A 21,179-nucleotide genomic window follows, 5' to 3' on the forward strand; every position below is an offset into this window, starting at 1 on the left:
ACTAGACATGACAGGTGTCTCTAGCCCTGTCTTACGAATGAGGCAACTGAGGAACAGAGGTAAAGTGATTTGAGGTAATTTAAGTTATACTCAGTAAAAACCAAATCACCTTCAGTATCATCAACCTTTAGAGGCTCTCTCTAACCTACCCAGGCAGGGTTAAGGGCCTCTCTGGGTTCCCACAGCCCCCTGTGCTTTTGGTATATAGTCTTTATCTTATCGAATTGTAATTGTCTGTTTGTACCTGTCTCCCCCAGATAAGAATCAAATCTGACTCATCTGTCCATGTATACATAGAGGAGGTGTCAGTTAGTGTTAGCTCAATGGAACTGACTGAGTTTTTTTGTGTGTGTGTGTGAGGAAGGTCAGCCCTGAGCTAACATCCATGCTAATCCTCCTCTTTTTGCTGAGGAAGACCGGCTCTGAGCTAACATCTATTGCCAATCCTTCTCCTTTCCGCGCCCCCCCCCCCAAAGCCCCAGTGGATAGTTGTATGTCATAGTTGCACATCCTTCTAGTTGCTGTATGTAGGACGCGGCCTCAGCATGGCCAAAGAAGCAGTGCATCGGTGCGCGCCGGGATCCGAACCCGGGCCGCCAGTAGTGGAGCATAGGCACTTAACCGCTAAGCCAGGGGGCCAGCCCTGACTGAGTTTTTATTAACATAGAAATTTGGACATTGCTTGAGGGAAAAGTTCCCATCCATTCACTCCAGGCCAGAGGGGGAGCTCTTCTTTTAACCAGATAGAGTTTATTAGAACTGTTGCAGTGGAAAAACCCTGGAATAAGAGTCAGGAAACCTGGCTGGATCTTTCAATTGCTAGTTAGCCAGGTGCATGACAAGCAAGCCACTTTACCTCTCTGTTCCTTGGTTGCCTTGTTTGTAAAATAGGGATAGAGATACCCATCATGTGTGATTTGATTTTCAGGGATATTATCAGCACAAGTTTAGTGTGTAAGAAAACAGTTTGTAAGCTATCAAGTGTTATCTGAATATAAGGGGTTGTTATTTTAATGTCATTGAAACAATTATACTTGCTTGATGCATAAAACTACTACTTTAATACTTATGTAAAACACAGGAAATTCAGTGAAAACTCTTAAAATGGCAAAGCTAGTTCACTTTAAATCATCTTAACTGCTCCCAATGTGTGTCCCAACCCTGCAGGAGGTATAGCAGCTTTCTTCTCTGCTGCCTCCCAGTCTGTTTCAGAGCTTGACCTTTTCCAGAAATATAAACAGACCCAGCTGAATTTCCCCCCACAAGGGGAGAGCCAGGGAACCCTGGTAGAACTGCTTTCCCAAGCTGATTTCTTTCTCGCCTGCCTGTTTGGCTGAAAGGAGTATCTCTGTTCAAGAATGAGTAAGGAACAATTTTTTTCTAAAGTAAAAACAGTAGTTTTGTTTCAAGGCCTTTAGCAAATGGCAGCCTCAAAAATAATAAACCTCAGGAAGGGGGTGAGGGGAGTGGTATGAGAGAGAAATCTGAGCAGTATTGGTATATATCTAGAATGATAGAATTTTATCTTGGGAAGTGAGAATACATGTTTCCGACGAGGAAACTGATGCCCAAAGAGCCAGAATGAAGTACTCAGTGTGTCATGCTAAATTAATGGCAGAGTACATCAGAACCTAGGGATCCTGCCTCTCAGAACTGCCCTTGGTCCTCTCTGCTGATCTCTCAGAGCTTTCCTGACAGATGTTGCTGTCCTCTGCTGGTATGCACTGCAAGCAGACAACGCAGTTTCTCTCTTTTCTCCAACCCTGGCAACAGTCTATAGACAAAGGGCAGTGGGGAGTCTGCAGACCTTTAATAAGGGCCTTGAGCCTACTCTCTGCATTCAAAGAGCTCTCAGTCTAGTAGGGGAAACAGATTATTACAGAATACTGTGGGAACTGCCAGCATAAAGGCAGATTATCTTTTTCTAGCTGTGAGGATTTATAACATTTTATTGGAAGAAATCAGTTGAGAAGTTTGAAACCTACTAAGAAAAGGGAGAAAGAGAGAGAGAGATGAAAGCTGTGTCAGGGAGAGTCTAGTTACAGGAAACAACCCATACCAGCCATTTTAAACAGAAAGGAGTTTAGTATAGAATACTGGAAGTCATTGGAAGGGCTGGCTGGAGGAATGGGCACTAGGTTAAGCTCTCAGGAGAGAACCACTAGATCTTTTAAGTTCAGAATACAGTGCCAGAACTCTCATCATCACTATTACTATAGGGCCTCTGGACACTCAGGAACCAAACCCTGGAGCAGAAAACTCAGTCATCCTTGCTAGTAGTAAAAGCAGAGGGAAAAAGATGTCCTCTGCCTCATAGGTCTGCCTTCCAAATCTGTTGTAATGGAACCTAATTGATAGAGGCCAATTTGTATTTGTACTCTGGCTGCAAAAAAGTCTGGGAAATGTGGTTGTTACCCTCTCAATCTTTACAATAAAAGAATACAATACAGTGAAAGTACGTGGGGGTAGTTGCTGAGCAAGTCAGTCCATGTAAATACTGTTTTATTTCACTAAAATAAAACTTTTAAAGAGATAACTCACTAGAAAAAGGTACTATTAGTGCTATTCTGTACATTTTACATTAGTAATGATGAGCATTATATTATTGATTTCCATTAATTATTCTTTGCTTACTACCATTTTATTAGAATCATTTTTTCCTGCTTTTTCAAGAATATGCTTATAAACTGGTTTTGCCGTGTTGTAGCCAGTGGTTTTTTTGTTTTATTTTGTTCCTCTTATAGTTATTCTTTGTATCTTTAATGCTCTTCCAATTCTAAGGCTTTTCTGCCGTCTAGTTAAGCCTTTCTCCAGGTCCTGCCTTGTTGGCAACTCGCATATGCCTCAGCTCCCTCCTGCCTCGCAGACACCACCAGGTCTCACTTCTAAGGCTGGCATTTCTCGTCTTCCTCTTCAGTTCTCTTTCCCAGGACCTCCTTGCAGAATCTCCACCCGCTTTTCTCTCCTCATCACCCATTTTCTTTCTTTTTAGATTATTCCCAGTAAGACAGACTAGAAAGTAATGCCATCCAGTCTGGTTGTGTGCTCTGAGGTATTAGAAGTCACCAGATTAAATAAACATGACATCCATTTTTTACCAAGATTTGGGGGTAAAATATTGTTTTTAGTTTAAAGAAATAGGGCTATATTATGGAAGATGATATAAAATTCTCATGAATTTTTAGATAAAATACAAGCTTGCTAATAAATGTCATGTTTATTTGTTGCTCTTTCAAGGCAGAGGGAAAACACTGCAGAGTTTAGTGTTTACTTTTCTCTGGATTATTGTATTGGTGGGACAGTTTGAAAAGAACTGGTCTACTCTAATGGAAGTCTTTTGGTTGAGGAAAGTATATAAAAACAAAGTTGCAGGGGCTGGCCCCGTGGCTTAGCGGTTAAGTGCGCGCGCTCCGCTGCTGGCGGCCCGGGTTCGGATCCTGGGCGCGCACCGACGCACCGCTTCTCCGGCCATGCTGAGGCCACGTCCCACATACAGCAACTAGAAGGAAGTGCAGCTGTGCCATACAACTATCTACTGGGGCTTTGGGGGAAAAAAATAAATAAAATTATAAAAAAAAAAAAAAAAACAAAGTTGCGGGTACTTCTATTTCCCTAGAAGAAAGCTGAAATTGGAGCGATCTAACTGGGAGTATAAAGTTCAGTGATTCTGCCTAGAGAGTCAAGAGAGACTTCTCGGAGTAGGTGGTGCTAGAGCTTATCTTTTAAAGGCTACTTATTAAATGTTACTCTCCACTGCTTGCAGAGGAGAGTAAAATCAGCAGTTCCTGAGTATGAATTTATTCATCAGATTGCTTTCTGTCCACGGGGACAGCCTGAGGTCTTTGGAAGAGTAGTTACTAAAAAGAGGAGCCCGATAGAGAAGGAGCAGGGTGGAGCCTCAAAGATTAACTTCACCTACAAAATGGAGTGGGAGTATGGATTTGGAGAAACCTTGAGCTAGACATGTAGAAAGAAGACAAACCAATTAGAATCCACATACAGAATGTGTTCCTCTGGATCACATAAATCAAGTTTAAGACATACTTATTTTCTTCTATTCTTTTTTCTTCTCTTCTCTTGCCTTCATCTGTAATCCTGAGATTCATAGCATTTTAGAGCTGAAGGGGATCTTATGGAGTATATAGAGTCTATATTATATAGAATCTCCATCATTCAGCACTGTTCAAAAGAACTTTGTACTGTAATAGAAATGTTCTGTATCTTTACTGTCCAGTATGGTAGCCACTAGCCACATGTGGCTCTTGAGCACTTGAAATGTGGCTAGCGCAACTAAGGAACTGAATTATTTATTTATTTATTGGTTTTTTGTTGTTGTTGTTTTTTGGTGAGGAAGATTAGCCCTGAGCTAACATCTATTGCCAATCCTCCTCTTTTTGCCGAGGACGATGGCCCTGGCTAACATCCATGCCCATCTTCCTGTAGTTTATATGTGAGACACCTGCCACAGCATGGCTTGACAAGCAGTGTGTAGGTCCACGCCTGGGATCTGAACCTGCGAACCCCGGGCTGCCGAAGCAGAGTACACGAACTTAACCACTACACCACCGGGCCAGCCCCAGGAACTGAATTCTTAATCTTCTTTAATTATCATTAATTTAAAATTAAGTAGCCACAATGTAGTCATTAATTTAAAATTAAATAGCCACAATGTGGCTAGTGGTTGTCTTATTGGACAGCTCACTTAGGCTAGTATCATCATCCTTTTTCATTGTACATTGTTTTAAGAGAAAATAAGTGACTGAGTTTCCCACATTGGAAACCTGATCTTGTAAAAATTAACACCAGCACAGTAGTCAGTGTTTTCTGTTTGTTAACTCTATTATAGAGGCAGTTTAGGAGATGGCTGAGAGCTTGGACTCTAGAGCCAGAATGCTGGAATTTGACTCTCAGTTCTACTATTTAATAAATGTGTGACCACTTAATAAATGTTTACTCTCTCTGCACCCTAATTTTTTCATCTATATAATGGGAATAATAATACTACCTGCCTCATAGGATTGTTGTAGGATTAAAGGATTTAATACATGTATAGTACTTAGAACAGTACCTGGCACACAGTAAGTGATATATAAGTTTTACCTGCTATTATGATTTATTTTTAATTCTTACAGCAGCTTAGGAGGTGTATCATATGCCCCATTTGAGGAAGCTGTGGCCTAGGTAGGCCTGCCCAAGGTTACACAGAATGTATATGGCAAAGCTGATAATTGATCATCTGACTACTCATTGTAGTTCTATCTTTTCCTCTCAATCCAGTGTTTTCCATCATTCCACAAAGTACAAGGAGATGGGAGAAGGCATTTCTCACCTGGCAATATTTACAAACTGAACCTGACAGTTTCAGTAGCAGAAAGGACACTGGAAACATTTCAGATACAGGAAATAGCTTGAGCAAAGACCTAAAGATAGGAGAGGGCTAGGAATGGTCCTGCTTGTACCTGTATAAGGGGAGGCTTCCAACACATTCTTTTTAGTACCCTAAAGTACAGTTACTCCTACTCTGTTCTATTTCAGGGAGCCCCTTGACAGAGCGGAAAGTGTCGATACCTAGTTGTTGTGTATCCTTTGCAACAGCTGATGAGCCATCTCCTGTCTACACCCCAGTGGTTGAAAACACACATTCTCCCATCTGGAATTTTCAACAGCAATCAAGGTTTGTATTTTATGGTGTTCCATCAGCCTTCCAGAATCTGCTTTTTGTTCCAAGAGACAAACTCAGAGTGAGGAATATAACAGACACAATAATATTGAGCAGACCTGGAAATGCTTTTCTTATCAAGCAGTTATTTCATCCTAGTGCTTATAAATTCACAGCTAGCAGTGGTTTAAAGGTTTTGTTTTGGTGGTTTTTAACTCTGCTCGTTATAGCTCAAAAATTATTCATTGAGGACCTCTTATGTGTCCCGCTCTGTTCTAGGCACTGATAATTAAAGATGATTAAGATAGTCCCTGCTATTGAGGAGTTCATGGTCTACCTGGGAAAAAATACAAATAAAAAATTACAATAGTACATGACAAGTGCTGTAGGAGAAGTAAAAATGATGCTAGTGGAGCTTAGAAAGATTATTTAGGCACCTGGGAGTTCAGGGAAGGCTTCTTAAGTACAACACCTCAGCTAAGTATGGAAGAATGTATACAAGTTATCTAGATGAAGACGACAGAAAGAACAAATCTCAGAAAAGCTGTGGATTATACATCCTTGGAAAAGATTTCTGGTGCAGTGGAAAGAGCCCGGGCTTTGGAACTAGAGAGACTTGGCCTCCAACCCCATCTCTGTCATTTACTAGCTGTGTAAACAAGTTACGTTACATCTCTGAGCTTCGGCCTCCACGTCTATCAAGGGGAATAAATCACAGGGTTACTGTGAGGTCAAAATTAGATGTTATTTAGAAAAATTACCTCATGGTATATAGTAGGTACACAACAAATGTTAAGTCTCCTTTGGAAGGCTCAAAAAATCAGAGGTGGAGTTCTGTTGGTCATGTTGCAGTGTGGCTCAAAGGTAGGGGACTGGCATAGAGGCCCACTGCTGGGGTGCAGGGCTCATGCTACCTTTTCTTCTGTTACCTGTTTCATCATTATTAAAGTGTGAGTTCTGGGGGCCGGCCTGGTGGCGTAGTGGTTAAGTTAACGTGCTCCACCTTGGCAGTCCAGGGTTCGTGGGTTCAGATCCCGGGCGTGGACCTATACACCGCTCATCAAGCCATGCTGTGGCGACATCCCACATACAAAATAGAGGAAGATTGACACAGATGTTATCTCAGGGCCAATCTTGCTCACCAAAAAAAAAAAAAAAGTGAATTCTGTTACTATTTATTGTCACCATTATTTTTGCACTGCATCACCTTTTATAAAGTTTAATTCCTGTCCACCAACACTAGCCACACCACATGGTGTCTGATCTGCTATTTGATCACAGTGTTTATGTACCTAATTGAGTCTCAACAGTTGCTCACGTGTTCAGTGTTTTGAAATTTGAGAAGCTGACCTAGGTCAGGAGCTAGAACTGCAGTGATGACAACTCAGTACTATCTGTGGTGAGCCACTGGAAATTATAGAAATTCCGGCCATAGTGGCCAGGGTACTTTATCTAAAGTATCAAATCTTCCTCAAAAGGCAGGAGACCAGAGGGCTGAGCTTCTAATTAAGTCTCTTGGTTTTCCCTGGTTCTCCATCTTGCTCACGTGGAGCAGTGGTACCTGGTTTGGAACTCCCCAAATCTTCGTAGTTTAAAACTGTATAATTCACTTCATATAAAATATATTAGAGGTGCTCAGTGAATTCTACATCGACTTCTTTATCTGGTATGAAAAGAAGTACTTTCTTATGTTGGTGCCTTATCTCTGCACAGTATGGCTTTAGAGTCAGGCAAACTAGGGTTCAAATCCTAGCTCTGCCACTTCCTGACTCTTATGTAACCTTGAGCAATCACTTCACCTCTCTGAGCCCAGCTTCCTCGTCTATAAAACAGGGATAATAATGCCCATCGTCATAGGTTTTTGTCCAGTTTACATGTATATGAAACACTTGGCACCATGCCTGGCCCAAGGTAGACACTCAATAAATGTTCCTTTTCCCCTCTTCCTCCCTTTTCACCCTTCCCCCACCTACATGGCACAAGAAGATTCTTTTTTTTTTTTTTTTTTTTTTTTTGTGAGGAGATCAGCCCTGTGCTAACATCTGCCAATCCTCCTCTTTTTTTGCTGAGGAAGACTGGGGGGGCTAACATCTGTGCCCATCTTCCTCCACTTTATATGGGACGCCGCCACAGCATGGCTTGACAAGCGGTGCGTCGGTGTGGGCCCAGGATCCGAACCGGCGAACCCCGGGCCGCCGCAGTGGAGCACGCGCACTTAACCGCTTGCACCACCGGGCCGGCCCCAAGAAGATTCTTTACCTACTCCAATAAGACTATTCGTTACGTGGTGAGGAGCTCCCTTTCCACACTCCCTACCTTGTCTTGAGAAACAGAGTTTAAATGTTGCAGATACTGCTGGAGTTCAAGTACTGCATCAGGGGAGCCTGTTTTCAAGTCGTGGCAAGTTACTTCCCTCTCTGAGTTTCCATCCCCTCATTTTAACTGTAAAGATAAAAATATATCCTAGAAGATGACCATAAAGATGAAATGCAAGTGTTAGGAAAATGCTTTGCAATCTACCAGATACTCTTCAAATCTAAGTTTCGTACTACAGAAGCTTCCTACACAGTTAATTTATGGTGGTTGTTTTTCTTAATAGGCTATCAAAAGAGCTACTTTTGGACCCACAACAAACTCTGGTCTTCAAAGTTTGGCATAAAGGAGGTATGAACTCTATTCTGTGAATATCTGTCTGGTTGTTCAAATGAGCTCACATCCTGTTGACAAATTGCCAATCCTTTTCTTTTTTGAACCAAGTGAAACAATGGCACTGATGGTGCCAAAATCCTATCATTTTGTTTGACTACCTGCTTAGTGCAGAAATCCAAGTACATTTGAATCTTTCCAGTTGTATCTCAACAATCAGAATGTACAGCCTGCCATACACAGGTGATTTATCCCCCTCTCTGTGTGCTATTATGCCTTCTGTTGACCCTAGCATTTTCAGACAGTACACAAAACTAGAATCTGACAGGTTGTCCTTCCTTGTTTTAAGAACCTCCCAAGACAGAGGTGCTGACATCGTGGTCCTTGAACGTGGTTTTAGCCAGCTGCCGTTTATTAAGAGGCATAATACAACAGCATTAAGAGCACAGACTCTGAAGCCACACTCTCTGGATTCAAATACCAGTTCTGCCCTTATAAAGTAGTGTGACCTTGGATGAATCAAGCTCGTTTTGTACCCTATTCTGGTTTTCTGTGGGGTTATTTGTCTTTCTTTTGTGATTTGTGTTACTTTTGTTCTGAATTAAGTAAAATACTTATGTATGTTATAGAGAATTTGGAAAGTACAAGTATAAATGAGAAAGATGCAATTCTTCATAATTCCAAGGGTGATGGTCTTTCAAATGTTTTCTTTTAAGACCCACTGCCTTGAGGAAAATCACTGAGACATGATAACCTAGGGAGAAGAACAGGTGTTTCTTATATTTGAGGGATGTTTTCCAGTTGTCTATATCAAGAGGACAAAACTCAACCCTGCTCGCTTTTCCCTGCCATACTGAAAGGGAATTCATGATAGTGAAAGCAGGCTGTGGTTGCCAATCTCTCTCACCTCATTATCTGTCCTCTGTGTTGATTTTGGAGTCACTGAACCCCCAGTCCCCTGAATCAGCTTCTCTGTATGCAGCCTCTAATCTCAGCTGTAGGACATGCCCAGCCACACTGCCCAGCTCTTCTCTTTCCCCCACAGATGAGGAGAGGGTGATCGGCTTTGCCTCTGTGGACCTCTACCCACTTCTCGCTGGCTTCCAGTTTGTCTGTGGCTGGTACAACATCACAGACTTCCGTGGAGAGTGCCGGGGGCAGATAAAAGTTGCTATCTCCCCTTTGGAGAGTTTGATGCACTTCAAAGAAGAAAGGCAAGCAAGATGTGGAGTGGAATCCCCAGGATCACTGGTATGTATCCTGATTCACATCCTTAACCAATAACAGTTCAACTGAGCAAAACCTATAAGAAGATCCTTTACAGGTGTTTGCTACATTCCAGCTTACAGACCTATTATATGTTTATGTCTCACAACAACCTCATGACCTTTTTGGGATGATAAAAATGTTCTGAAATTATGTAGTGGTGATGGATGTACAACACTGAATATACTGAAAACCACTAATTGAACACTTTCAAAGCGTGAATTTTATAATACATGAATTACATATCAGTTTTTAAATAAAATAAGATTAGTTACAGTGTGGAATCTGAAACCATACTGGTTGAACTTTTAAAAACTCTGTTACATTAAAATTATTGCTCTATCATAAAAAAAAATTAAGAGAGAGAATGGGAGGAGGAGAATTGATGACAGTAAGTATAGACAACTCTTTCAAGGAGTTTAACTCTAAAAGAAAGGAGAATTTTTCCAGACTGTCCCAGGTAGGGGAACTCTATCAAGGTACAGACTCTGTTTTATCCATCTCTTTATCATGCATACCTGGCCCAGGGTCTGGCAGAGTGGACATCAGTAAATATTGAATGAATGAATGAATGAGAAAATAACAGAGAGTTAAGCAGTCCCTATATAGGAAAGTCTTTTCTTCATATCAACCCTGGTAGTCATGAGACAAGAAATAAAATAGCCAGATTATCCTCACATGTAAAGTAAATGTAAGATGATGTCCAGCCGGGAGTTCACAAACTAGCTGGAGGAACAAGAGCATAAATATAGATAAAGCAACTAAAAAGCAATCTGATAGTATAGTCTGTAAAATGGGGATAATAATAGTACCTGCCTTATAAGATTGTGAGGTTTAAATGAGAAAATGCATGTAAATTGCTTAGTACAGTGTTCAACACAGAAAATACTCAGTAAATTATATTTATACACGTGCAGCAAATTTTACAACTTTATTTATACTGCTTTGTTCCAAAAGGATTTGTGGTGACAAGTGTACCATTTTTCTCATTGTTTCTGCAGATCACAACGTACAGCTCCTTTTCCTTCCCTGCCTCTGATATGGATGCTGCATTCCCCAGCCACATTGCAAGACAGACTCCAGAACAACTGGCTGACACCTCTTCAAAGGAGCTTGATTTCTCCTCTCCTCGGAGGTGAGTGATTTCTTGATGGGAAGAAATGGAGTCAAAGAGTGGAAGTGTGCGACCTGGCTTGTCATTTCTCTTTCCTTTATTAGAGGAAAAAACTAGAGACAGGGAAAGAGCTTTGTTGACCTTCTGTCACAACCATTGGGAACCCCAAGATCCTATGAAAACAAAGTTTTTATAAGATAGGAACTAGAACTTTTACTAGTATCAAAAGGATAGCTTCAGTGCAAGTGACACTTTTCTCTATTCCTCAGAGGCCTTTAACCTTCATCTCTAAAATCAGTCATCAGCTAGGTGAGAAACATATCATGGTCTTTCCCCTCCCAAACCTATATGCCACGTTATTTTGTAAGCAGCAGCTGGCCCATCCTTTTCACCAAGCCAACCAGAGATATGCATATGGATATCAGGGCTAGCACGTATTCCATCCTGTCAAAGGGCAGAGTCTAAAATTAAGATTGCTTCTTTCCACCCTACTCCTTTCCAGGCCCTAGTGCTATTTGGCATCCCCCTGCCTCCACCAGTCTTTCCCATGTCTTTCTCTCCACCTTGGGGATAAGGCAAGGGATCTTCCCCTACAACAGTCACTCCTACAGCAGCAGTTACTGAGTAGACCCTTTATTCCAAGAAAGATGCTCTCTAATACTGCTTAGCCACTCAAAGACCCCTTTCAGTGTTATGTAGCTTTCTACCTGCTCACCACATAAACAGAGCCTCTGCCCTCTGTATAAAGGGAACCCATGTGTCTGTCAAATCCTAGATCCCAGGTTTGGGTAATTTCTCTGTCATCTGTTTTATAGGTGTTACTTTGACCATAGCCAGTCAGTGAGACATATGAGTAGGGTGAGGGTACTGGGACAAGGATAGAAATATAGACCAATGGCGAGGCCACTATTTAGTAATTGTCGAAGCTAAAGGTTTAGTGGTTTGCTCTTTGTCCACATAAAAATGTTCCTGTTCCCACTTCAAAAGAGCCATGTCAAAATGACATATTCTAATCCAGCCATCCATCCAAGACTAGCCAAATCGTGGTATATTCATACAAAAATAGTATTTTTGAATACTACTCAAAACTAAAAAGAAAGACAATATTGGTATATAACAAAGTGAATCTCAAAATAATTATGCTGCTGGGGCCAGGCCCACGGCCGAGTGGTTCAAGTGCTGCACTCTCTGCTTCAGTGGCCCAGGTTCATGGGTTCGGATCCCAGGCATGGACCTACTCCACTTATCAGCCATGCTGTGGAGGCATCCCACATACAAAATAGAGGGGGATTGGCACAGGTGTTAGCTCAGGGCTGGTCTTCCTCAAGCAAAAAAACAAAAAAAAGAGGGAGATTGGCAACAGATGTTAGCTCAGGGCAAATCTTCCTCCCCCCAAAAAAAAGAAAAAAAAATAATGAGAATAATTATGCTGACAGAGAAAAGGTAGGCTAAAAAGAGTACATTGTATATGATTCCATCCAAAATTCTAGAAAATACATAGTAATCTGTAACGACAGAAAGAAAATCAGTGGTTGCATAGGGACAAGGCAGGATGAATGGAGTAGGAAGGAGGGAGGAAATTACAGAAGACAAGAGGAAACTGTTAGCAGTGATGGAAATGTTCATTACCTTGATGTGGTAAGGTTTCCTTAGATGTACACATGTCAAAACTCATCATTTTGTACACTTTAAATATGTGAAGTTTATTATATACCAATTATACCTTAGTAAGGCAGTAGTTCTCAAACATTTCCGCTTCAAAACCCCTTTATACTCTTAAAAATTATTGATGACCTCAAAGAGGTCTTTTTATATGTCTATCAATTTTTACCATATTAGAAATTTAAATGAGAAACTTTTAAAACATAATACACAAAATCAATTGTGTGTCTATACATCAGCAATGGATAATCTAAAATGAAATTGAAAAAACAAATTCTATTTACAAAAGCATAAAAAAGAATAAAATACTTTATGGGCCAGCCCTGTGGCTTAGCAGTTAAGTGCGCACGCTCCGCTACTGGCGGCCCGGGTTCGGATCCCGGGCGCGCACCGACGCACCGCTTGTCTGGCCATGCTGAGGCCATGTCCCACATACAGCAACTAGAAGGATGTGCAACTATGACATACAACTGTCTACTGGGGCTTTGGGGAAAAAAAAGGAGGAGGATTGGCAATAGATGTTAGCTCAGAGGCAGTCTTCCTCAGCAAAAAGAGAAGGATTAGCATGGATGTTAGCTCAGGGCTGATCTTCCTCACAAAAAAAAAAAAAAAGAAGAATAAAATACTTGAAAAAAATTTAACAAATAAAGTACAAAACTTACTCTTTTATGAAAACTACAAAACATTGTTGAAAGAAGTTAAGGAAGGTCTAAATAAATGGAAAAACATCTCATGTTCATGGATTGGAAGACTTAATATTGTTAAGATGACAGTACTCTCAAAATTCATCTACAGATTCAATACACTGTCTATCACAATCCCTGCTGGGCAAGCTGGTTCTAAAATTCATATGGAAATTCAAGGAGCACAGAATAAAAAAATCTTGAAAAAGAACAAAGTTCCTGATTTCAAAACTTACTACAAAGCTACCGTAAACAACACAGTGTGGTACTGGTATAAGGATAGAAATAGAGATCAGTGCAATAGAGTTGACAGTCTAAAAGTAAACCTATGTGCTAAGGATGCCAAGATGTCAAAGGTGCCAAGATGGTTTAATGAGGAAAGAATAGTCTTTTCAACAAATGGTGCTGGAGCAACTGTATATCCACATGCAAAAGATTGAAGTTGGACCCCTTCCTCACACTGTATACAAAAATTAACTCCAATTGGATCATGTATCTAAATATAAAAGCTAAAACTATAAAACTCTTAGAAGAAAACATAGGAGTAAATCTTCATGACCTTGGATTAGTCAGTGATTCCTTAGATATGACACCAAAAGAAGAAGCAACAAAAGAAAAAATAAATTGAATTCATCAAAATTAAAAACTTTCATACTACAAACAATACCATCAAGAAAGTGAAAAGACAACTCACAGAATGGGAGAAAATATTTGCAAATCATAGATCTGATAAGAGACTTGTATCCAGAATATATAAAGAATTCTTACAACTCAATAATAAAAAGCAAATAACCCAATTAAAAATGGGCAAATCGGGCCGGCCCCGTGGCTTAGCGGTTAAGTGCGCGCGCTCCGCTGCTGGCGGCCCGGGTTCAGATCCCGGGTGCGCACAAACGCACCGCTTCTCCAGCCATGCTGAGGCCGCGTCCCACATACAGCAACTAGAAGGATGTGCAGCTATGACGTACAACTATCTACTGGGGCTTTGGGGGAAAAAAAATAAATAAAATATTTAAAAAAAAAATGGGCAAATGATCTGAATAGACATATCTCCAAAGAAGATATACAAATAGCCAATAAGCACATGAAAAGATGCTTGACATTATTAGCCATCAGGGAAGTATAAATGAAAACCATAATGAGCTATTACTTCACACCCACTGGGATGGCTGTAATCAAAAAGACAAATATTACAAGTGTTGGGGAGGATGTGGAGAAATTGGAACCCTCATACATGGCTGGTGGGATTTTAAAATGGTGCAGCTGCTTTGGAAAACAGTCTGGCGGTTCATTAAAAAGTTAAACATATTGAACCAAGAAGAAATGGAGAATCTGAATAGACCAATCACAAGTAAAGAGATTGAAATAGTAATCAAAAACCTCCCAAAAAATAAAAGTCCAGGACCAGATGGCTTCTCCAGTGAATTTTACCAAACATTCAAAGAAGATTTAATACCCATCCTCCTCAAACTATTCCAAAAAATAGAGGAAGATGGAACACTTCCTGAATCATTCTATGAGGCCAACATCACCCTGATACCGAAACCAGACAAAGACAATACAAAGAAAGAAAATTACAGGCCAATATCGCTGATGAACATTGATGCAAAAATCCTCAACAAAATATTGGCAAACCGAATACAACAATATATTAAAAAGATCATACACCATGATCAAGTGGGATTTATACCAGAGACGCAGGGATGGTTCAACATCCGCAAATCAATCAACGTGATACATCACATCAACAAAACAAAGAATAAAAACCACATGATCATCTCAATAGACGCAGAGAAGGCATTTGACAAGATACAACATCCATTTATGATAAAAACTCTCAATAAAATGGGAATAGAAGGAAAGTACCTCAACATAATAAAGGCCATATATGACAAACCCACAGCTAACATCATACTCAACGGGGAAAGACTGAAAGCCATTCCTCTGAGAACAGGAATGAGGCAGGGCTGCCCACTCTCACCACTCCTGTTCAACATAGTACTGGAGGTTTTGGCCAGAGCAATTAGGCAAGAAAAAGGAATAAAAGGAATCCAAATAGGTAACGAAGAAGTGAAACTCTCACTATTTGCAGATGACATGATTGTATATATAGAAAACCCTAAAGAATCTGTTGGAAAACTGTTAGAAACAATCAACAACTACAGCAAAGTTGCAGGGTACAAAATCAGTCTACAAAAATCAGTTGCATTTCTATATGCTAATAATGAACTAACAGAAAGAGAGCTCAAAAAGATAATACCATTTACAATTGCATCAAAAAGAATAAAATACCTAGGAATAAATCTTACCAAGGAGGTGAAGGACCTATACAATGAGAACTACAAGACATTATTGAGGGAAATCTACGATGACATAAAGAAATGGAAAGATATCCCATGCACGTGGATTGGAAGAATAAACATAGTTAAAATGTCTATATTACCTAAAGCAATCTACAGATTCAATGCAACCCCAATCAGAATCCCAATGACATTCTTCACAGAAATAGAAAAAAGAATACTAAAATTTATATGGGGCAACAAAAGACCCCGAATAGCTAAAGAAATCCTAAAGAAAAAGAACAAAGCAGGAGGCATCACAATTCCTGACTTCAAAACATACTACAAAGCAATAGTAATCAAAACAGCATGGTACTGGTACAAAAACAGACACACAGATCAATGGAACAGAATTGAAAGCCCAGAAATAAAACCACACATATACGGACAGCTAATTTTCGACAAAGGTGCTAAGGACATGCAATGGAGAAAGGAAAGTCTCTTCAATAAATGGTGTTGGGAAAACTGGACATCCACATGCAAAAGAATGAAAGTGGACCATGTGCTATCGCCATTCACAAAAATTAACTCAAAATGGATCAAAGACCTGAAGGTGAGACCTGAAACTATAAAACTCATAGAAGAAAATATAGGCAACACACTATTTGACATTGGGTTTAAAGGAATCTTTTCGGATGACATGCCTACCCAGACTAGGGAAACTAAAGAAAAAATAAACAAGTGGGACTTTATCAGACTAAAGAGCTTTTATAAGACAAATGAAATCAGAATCAAGATGAACAAACAACCAACCAGCTGGGAGAGAATATTTGCAAAACATACATCTGACAAGGGGTTGATCTCCATAATATATAAAGAACTCACACAATTGAACAACAAAAAAACAAACAACCCGATCAAAAAATGGGCAGAGGAAATGAACAGACACTTCTCCAAGGAAGATATACAGATGGCCAATAGGCACATGAAAAGATGCTCAACATCACTAATCATCAGGGAAATGCAAATCAAAACAACACTAAGATACCACCTCACGCCCGTTAGAATGGCTATAATCACCAAGACAAAAAACAACAAATGTTGGAGAGGATGTGGAGAAACAGGAACCCTCATACACAGCTGGTGGGAATGCAAATTGGTGCAGCCTCTATGGAAAACGGTATGGAGATTCCTCAAAGAATTAAAAATAGAGATGCCCTATGATCCAGCCATCCCACTACTGGGAATCTATCCAACGCACCTGAAATCAACAATCCAAAGAGGCTTATTCACCCCTCTATGGGTGTAATGCAGCATTACTCACCATAGCCAAGAAGTGGAAGCAACCTAAGTGTCCCTCGACTGACGATTGGATTAAGAAAATGTGGTATATATATACAATGGAATACTACTCAGCCATAAAAAAAGACAAAAACGTCCCATTTGCAACAACATGGATGGGCCTGGAGCGTATTATGTTAAGTGAAATAAGCCAGAAAGAGAAAGACAAACACTGTATGATCTCACTCATATGTGGAATATAAACCAACACATGGACAGAGAAAACTGGACTGTGGTTACCCGGGAAGGGGGGGTGGGGGGTGGGCACAAGGGGTGAAGGGAGTCATATATGGGGTGATGGACAAACAAAAATGTACAACCCAAAATTTCACAGTGTTAGAAACCATTAAAATATCAATAAAAATCAAAAAAAAAAAAAAAAAGTTAAACATAGAGAAACCATATAATCCAATAATTCCACTATTAGGTATATATCCAAGAGAAATGAAAACATAAGTCCACACTAAAACTTGTACACAAATGTTTGTAGCAGCATTGTTCCTAATAACCAGAAAATAGAAACAATCCAATGTCCATCAATTAATGAGTAGATAAGCAAAATGTGATATATCTCTACAATGGAAAATTGTTCAGCCATTGCAAGGAAGTACTGATATATGCTACAATATGAATGAAGCTTGAAAACATTACACTAAATGGAAGAAGCCAGCTACAAAAGATCACATATTGTATGATTCCGTTTATATGAAATGTCCAGATTAGGGAAATATATAGAGACAAAAAGTATATTAGTGGTTGCCTTGGGCTGGCAGGTTTGGGTGAGGGTTGAGGGGAGAGGAGGAAATGTGGAATGATTGCTGAGGGGTATAGGGTTCTTCTTGGGGTGATGATAATGTTCTAACATTGATTTTGGTGATGGTTGCACAACTCTGTGAATATACTAAAAACCATTGAATTGTATGCTTTAAATGCATGAATTGTATGATATATGAATTATATCTCAATGAAGCTGTTATTTAAAAAGAAGAAGATTATTGCTGGGGTCAAGCTTTTAAACACCATGCTAAGGAATTTGAAATTTGTTCTATAGATAAAAAAGAGAAACCAAAGCTAGAAAGGAATGATGGTGATTAAATAGGTTAGTACGTGTTGAATGCTTAGAACAGTGCTTGACACATAATAAGGACTCCATAAATATTGTTGTTCTTGTTATTCTCATTTCAGATCTGTGTTTTTAAAAATCACTCAGGCCATAATGCAGAGAATTTATTAAAGGGGAATGGATAAGACTGCAGGCAAGATTGTTTGAGAGACAGTTGTAATCCCAACTAGAGTTAATGATACCATAACTGTGGTTATGGGGATGGATTTACAATAGCATTTCAGGAGGGTGATTTGTTATTGTCACAGTAGGATTTTTCTCATTGGTTGGGAGTTTATTTTGCCCCCATTTATTCTTGACAGAAGCAGTACTGCGAGAAGCCAGGCATCACGCCATGAAGAGCATGTGCAGAACATCCGCCGATTTCATGAATCCCTGCAGCAGGGAGAGGCAGTCTTGCCAAGTGATGACAAACTAACGACTTCACCTTTGTCCTCTCATACATCCATTCTGACTTCTCTCAGGTGAGGCCCTCTGCTGAGAAAAGGCACAGGAAACCATAGTGGAGCACAAGGTGAATGGGCAATGGCCATCTGCAATACTGCTTTTCCATCAGCTACCACTGCTCCGGGAGGTTTAGTAGGGACTGTCATGCATGTTAGTGTCGAATTGGAGCCTAGAGCCTTGCAGGATTCCTCCTAGGTGAATCTTTCTCAGTTTGGGGCCTTCTGTTCCTTCAAGGGGCCTATAAATACAGGAACTTTAGATTATTCACCAAACTTAATAACCACCCTCACATCCAAACAGCCTCACATGCATTTTATAGTTTACAAAGCCTCATCCTACCCTTCATCTTTATCTTCACAACCACTGAATTCTTCCAGACCAGCATCTATCCTTTTAATGCTTCCCTGTCTCTTTAGTAATTTATTCAGCATCTGAGCCAGAGAAGCACTGTGAGAATTAAAAGGGCCATTATAGATCATCTGGATCAGCCCCGGAATTATCTAGTAAGAAATGTAGTACAGTGGAAAGGACTTGGCTTCAGAATCAGATAGATTTGACTTCCAGTCCTGGCTCTGCCATTCCCAGTGAAGGAGATAGCCGTGTTGCCAGAGAATTATAATGACGTGTGATAGAGCTGCAGGTTTCCTGGCCAAGGGTAAATGGAGGAATGAGAAATATTCTAGGTTGGTCATGGAAAGATTTAAAGAAGTCACATTTGAACTGGTCTTTGAAGGAACAGGTCAATAATCGTGAAGGGCATTCTGTGCAGAAAAAACATGCTAAGGCCTAGCAGCATGAAACAGCAAGTCAGCTTTGGGGAAATACCAGCAGTGCAGTTAGGAGAAAGCAGAGTATAAGATGTAAGGAGCAGGGCGAGTTCTGTAGGGAGTCAGACTTGAAGGGCCTTGAATGTCAGACTCAGAGTTTGGACTTTTAGAACAATGATTCTCAGGTGGAAAGTGATGAGGAGGGGAGGAAGAGTGTGTGTCAGGTTTGAGGAAAAAATACTTAAAAGATTTTATATTTGGAAAAAACCTATTATTATAAAGTAAGCTCAGAAAAGAAAGATTGGCAAAATATTTTTGATTGATGGGACATGGGTTAAAAAGGATTGAACAATTGTGCTATAGACTTTGGAAAATGGCTCAAACTTATATTACAAAGAAGTAATATGTTCAGATTCTCATTTTAAATTCTCAGCTGGAGACTGGGGGCTATTTAAGTAAAACTGTCAATGATGTGGCTGCATTTTATTGGGTCATTCACATAATGTATTTTAGAACCCCACAGAGAAAAAAGAAAAAGAAACTCTCCTCGCCCTAAAGCAGTTTCTCTCAACCTCAGCACTGTTGATGTTTGGGTCAGATATTTTGCTGCGGGGGCCTGTCCTTTACATTGTAGGATGTTTAGCAGTGTTCCTGGCCTCTATCCACTAGATAACAGTAGCACCCCTCCCCCAGTTGTGACAACCAAAAATCTCTCCACCATTGCCAAATGTCCCCTTGGAGCCAAAGTTGCCAGACTAAAACCACTGTCCTGGGGCAGTGGTTCTCAAAATTTAGTGTGTATCAGAGTCACATGAAGGGCTTGTCAAAACAGTGATTACAGGGACCCACCCGTACAGTTCCTGATCCAATGGGTCTAGCATAGGGCCTGAGAATTTGCATTTTTAACAAGTTCTCATGTGATGCTCATGCTGCTAGTTGTAGAACCAAGTATTGAGAACCACTGCCATAGACGAGTTCTCTACCAAATGGAGATGAAACAAGATAATATCAAATTTTGCATTACCTCCTTGGGTTCATAGAGCCCTAAAACAGTGTTTCATTTGAGTTACAGCAATCCTATGAGGCCTGCAGGGCAAGTATTAATAAACTTTTTTCACAGGTGAGAAAATCGCAGCTCGGTGTTGTTAGTAGGTTTTACACCCAGAACCTCTGACAAGGCCAGTTGGGTTTGCATATTTTCTAAAGCTTCACCAAGTTTACATTTGTTTGCATGTTCCTGCTGCAGGTATTTCTCCATGTGGCATACACCCAGACGTAGACACCTAAGTAAATCCACTGTGACTTGATAGTCATGCCTTCTAGTGACAGAATAAGGATCAGCTTTGTCCTCTCATTTAATTTGGATTTGACTCTAAGACATGCAGACTGTTCCTAACAAAAGGATAGAAAGACTTTACTTCACAGGTATTTAGTGTCTATGTTGTGCCAATTGTACCAGGCCCATGAGTGTACTGGAGAAATAGAGAAGTTTGAGATATTATCTTCTGTTACCAGATGCTTATGGCCTACTTAGGGAAACTAAACTAACACATAATGAGAAAACTGAGAGAAAATCTAAGACAGAAGGTTGATGGAGATGCCAACAGTGAAGGAGTTTAAAGGAGAGGTGCCCCAATGATTTGGGTTGATCAACTTTGAAAAGGAGAAATGTGAGCACCTTAAAAGTTGAATGGAATAGGGACAGAGCAGGGGGTGTAGCTTGAACTCAGGTTCCAGCATTCAGAGGTGTGAGGCAGGAATGAACCCACTTGGGACAGGGCTCATCCATTATCATGGAAAAAGCACAAGCCTTGGAGTCCCAAATTCTAAGTAGATGCTTACTACTCCTTACCCTGGGCAAGTCACCTAAATTCTCTGATCCTCACATTCCTTATTTGTAAAACGGTAATTACTGATCTCGTCTGATTGGCTGAGAATTAAACAAGATAATATATTTGAAAGCATAAAACCTAAAAGCCTATGCATATGAAAGTGGTAGTGGTTGGTGTGATTTCTCATTGGAGAATCGTAAGAATGAATGTGGCCCCATTAAAGGTTTTTGAACAGAAGATTTTTTAAGTCATTTATTCATGTCTGTTTATCTAGTCGACATTCATTTATTTATTTGATGCCAAGCACTATGCTGGGTGCAGTGGATATAAAGGAATCAGCACAGAGCTCTCAGTACTTCA

The 21,179-nt window shown here is 40.2% G+C and overlaps 1 protein-coding gene across 4 annotated transcripts in view; it reads left to right on the forward strand.

The window, feature by feature from the left end:
- Positions 1-21,179, forward strand: part of C2CD3 (C2 domain containing 3 centriole elongation regulator) — a 125,370-nt gene that overhangs the window by 79,258 nt on the left and 24,933 nt on the right. For all 4 annotated transcript variants that reach the window (XM_058545615.1, XM_058545618.1, XM_058545616.1 and 1 more), the window contains 5 exons: positions 5,536-5,674; positions 8,259-8,323; positions 9,351-9,556; positions 10,573-10,706; positions 18,076-18,237. In XM_058545615.1, the coding sequence (XP_058401598.1) occupies positions 5,536-5,674; positions 8,259-8,323; positions 9,351-9,556; positions 10,573-10,706; positions 18,076-18,237 (706 nt within the window). The remainder of the gene's footprint in view (positions 1-5,535; positions 5,675-8,258; positions 8,324-9,350; positions 9,557-10,572; positions 10,707-18,075; positions 18,238-21,179) is intronic.

Source organism: Diceros bicornis, chromosome 7 (assembly GCF_020826845.1).
Source record: "Diceros bicornis minor isolate mBicDic1 chromosome 7, mDicBic1.mat.cur, whole genome shotgun sequence".
NCBI lineage: Eukaryota > Metazoa > Chordata > Mammalia > Perissodactyla > Rhinocerotidae > Diceros > Diceros bicornis.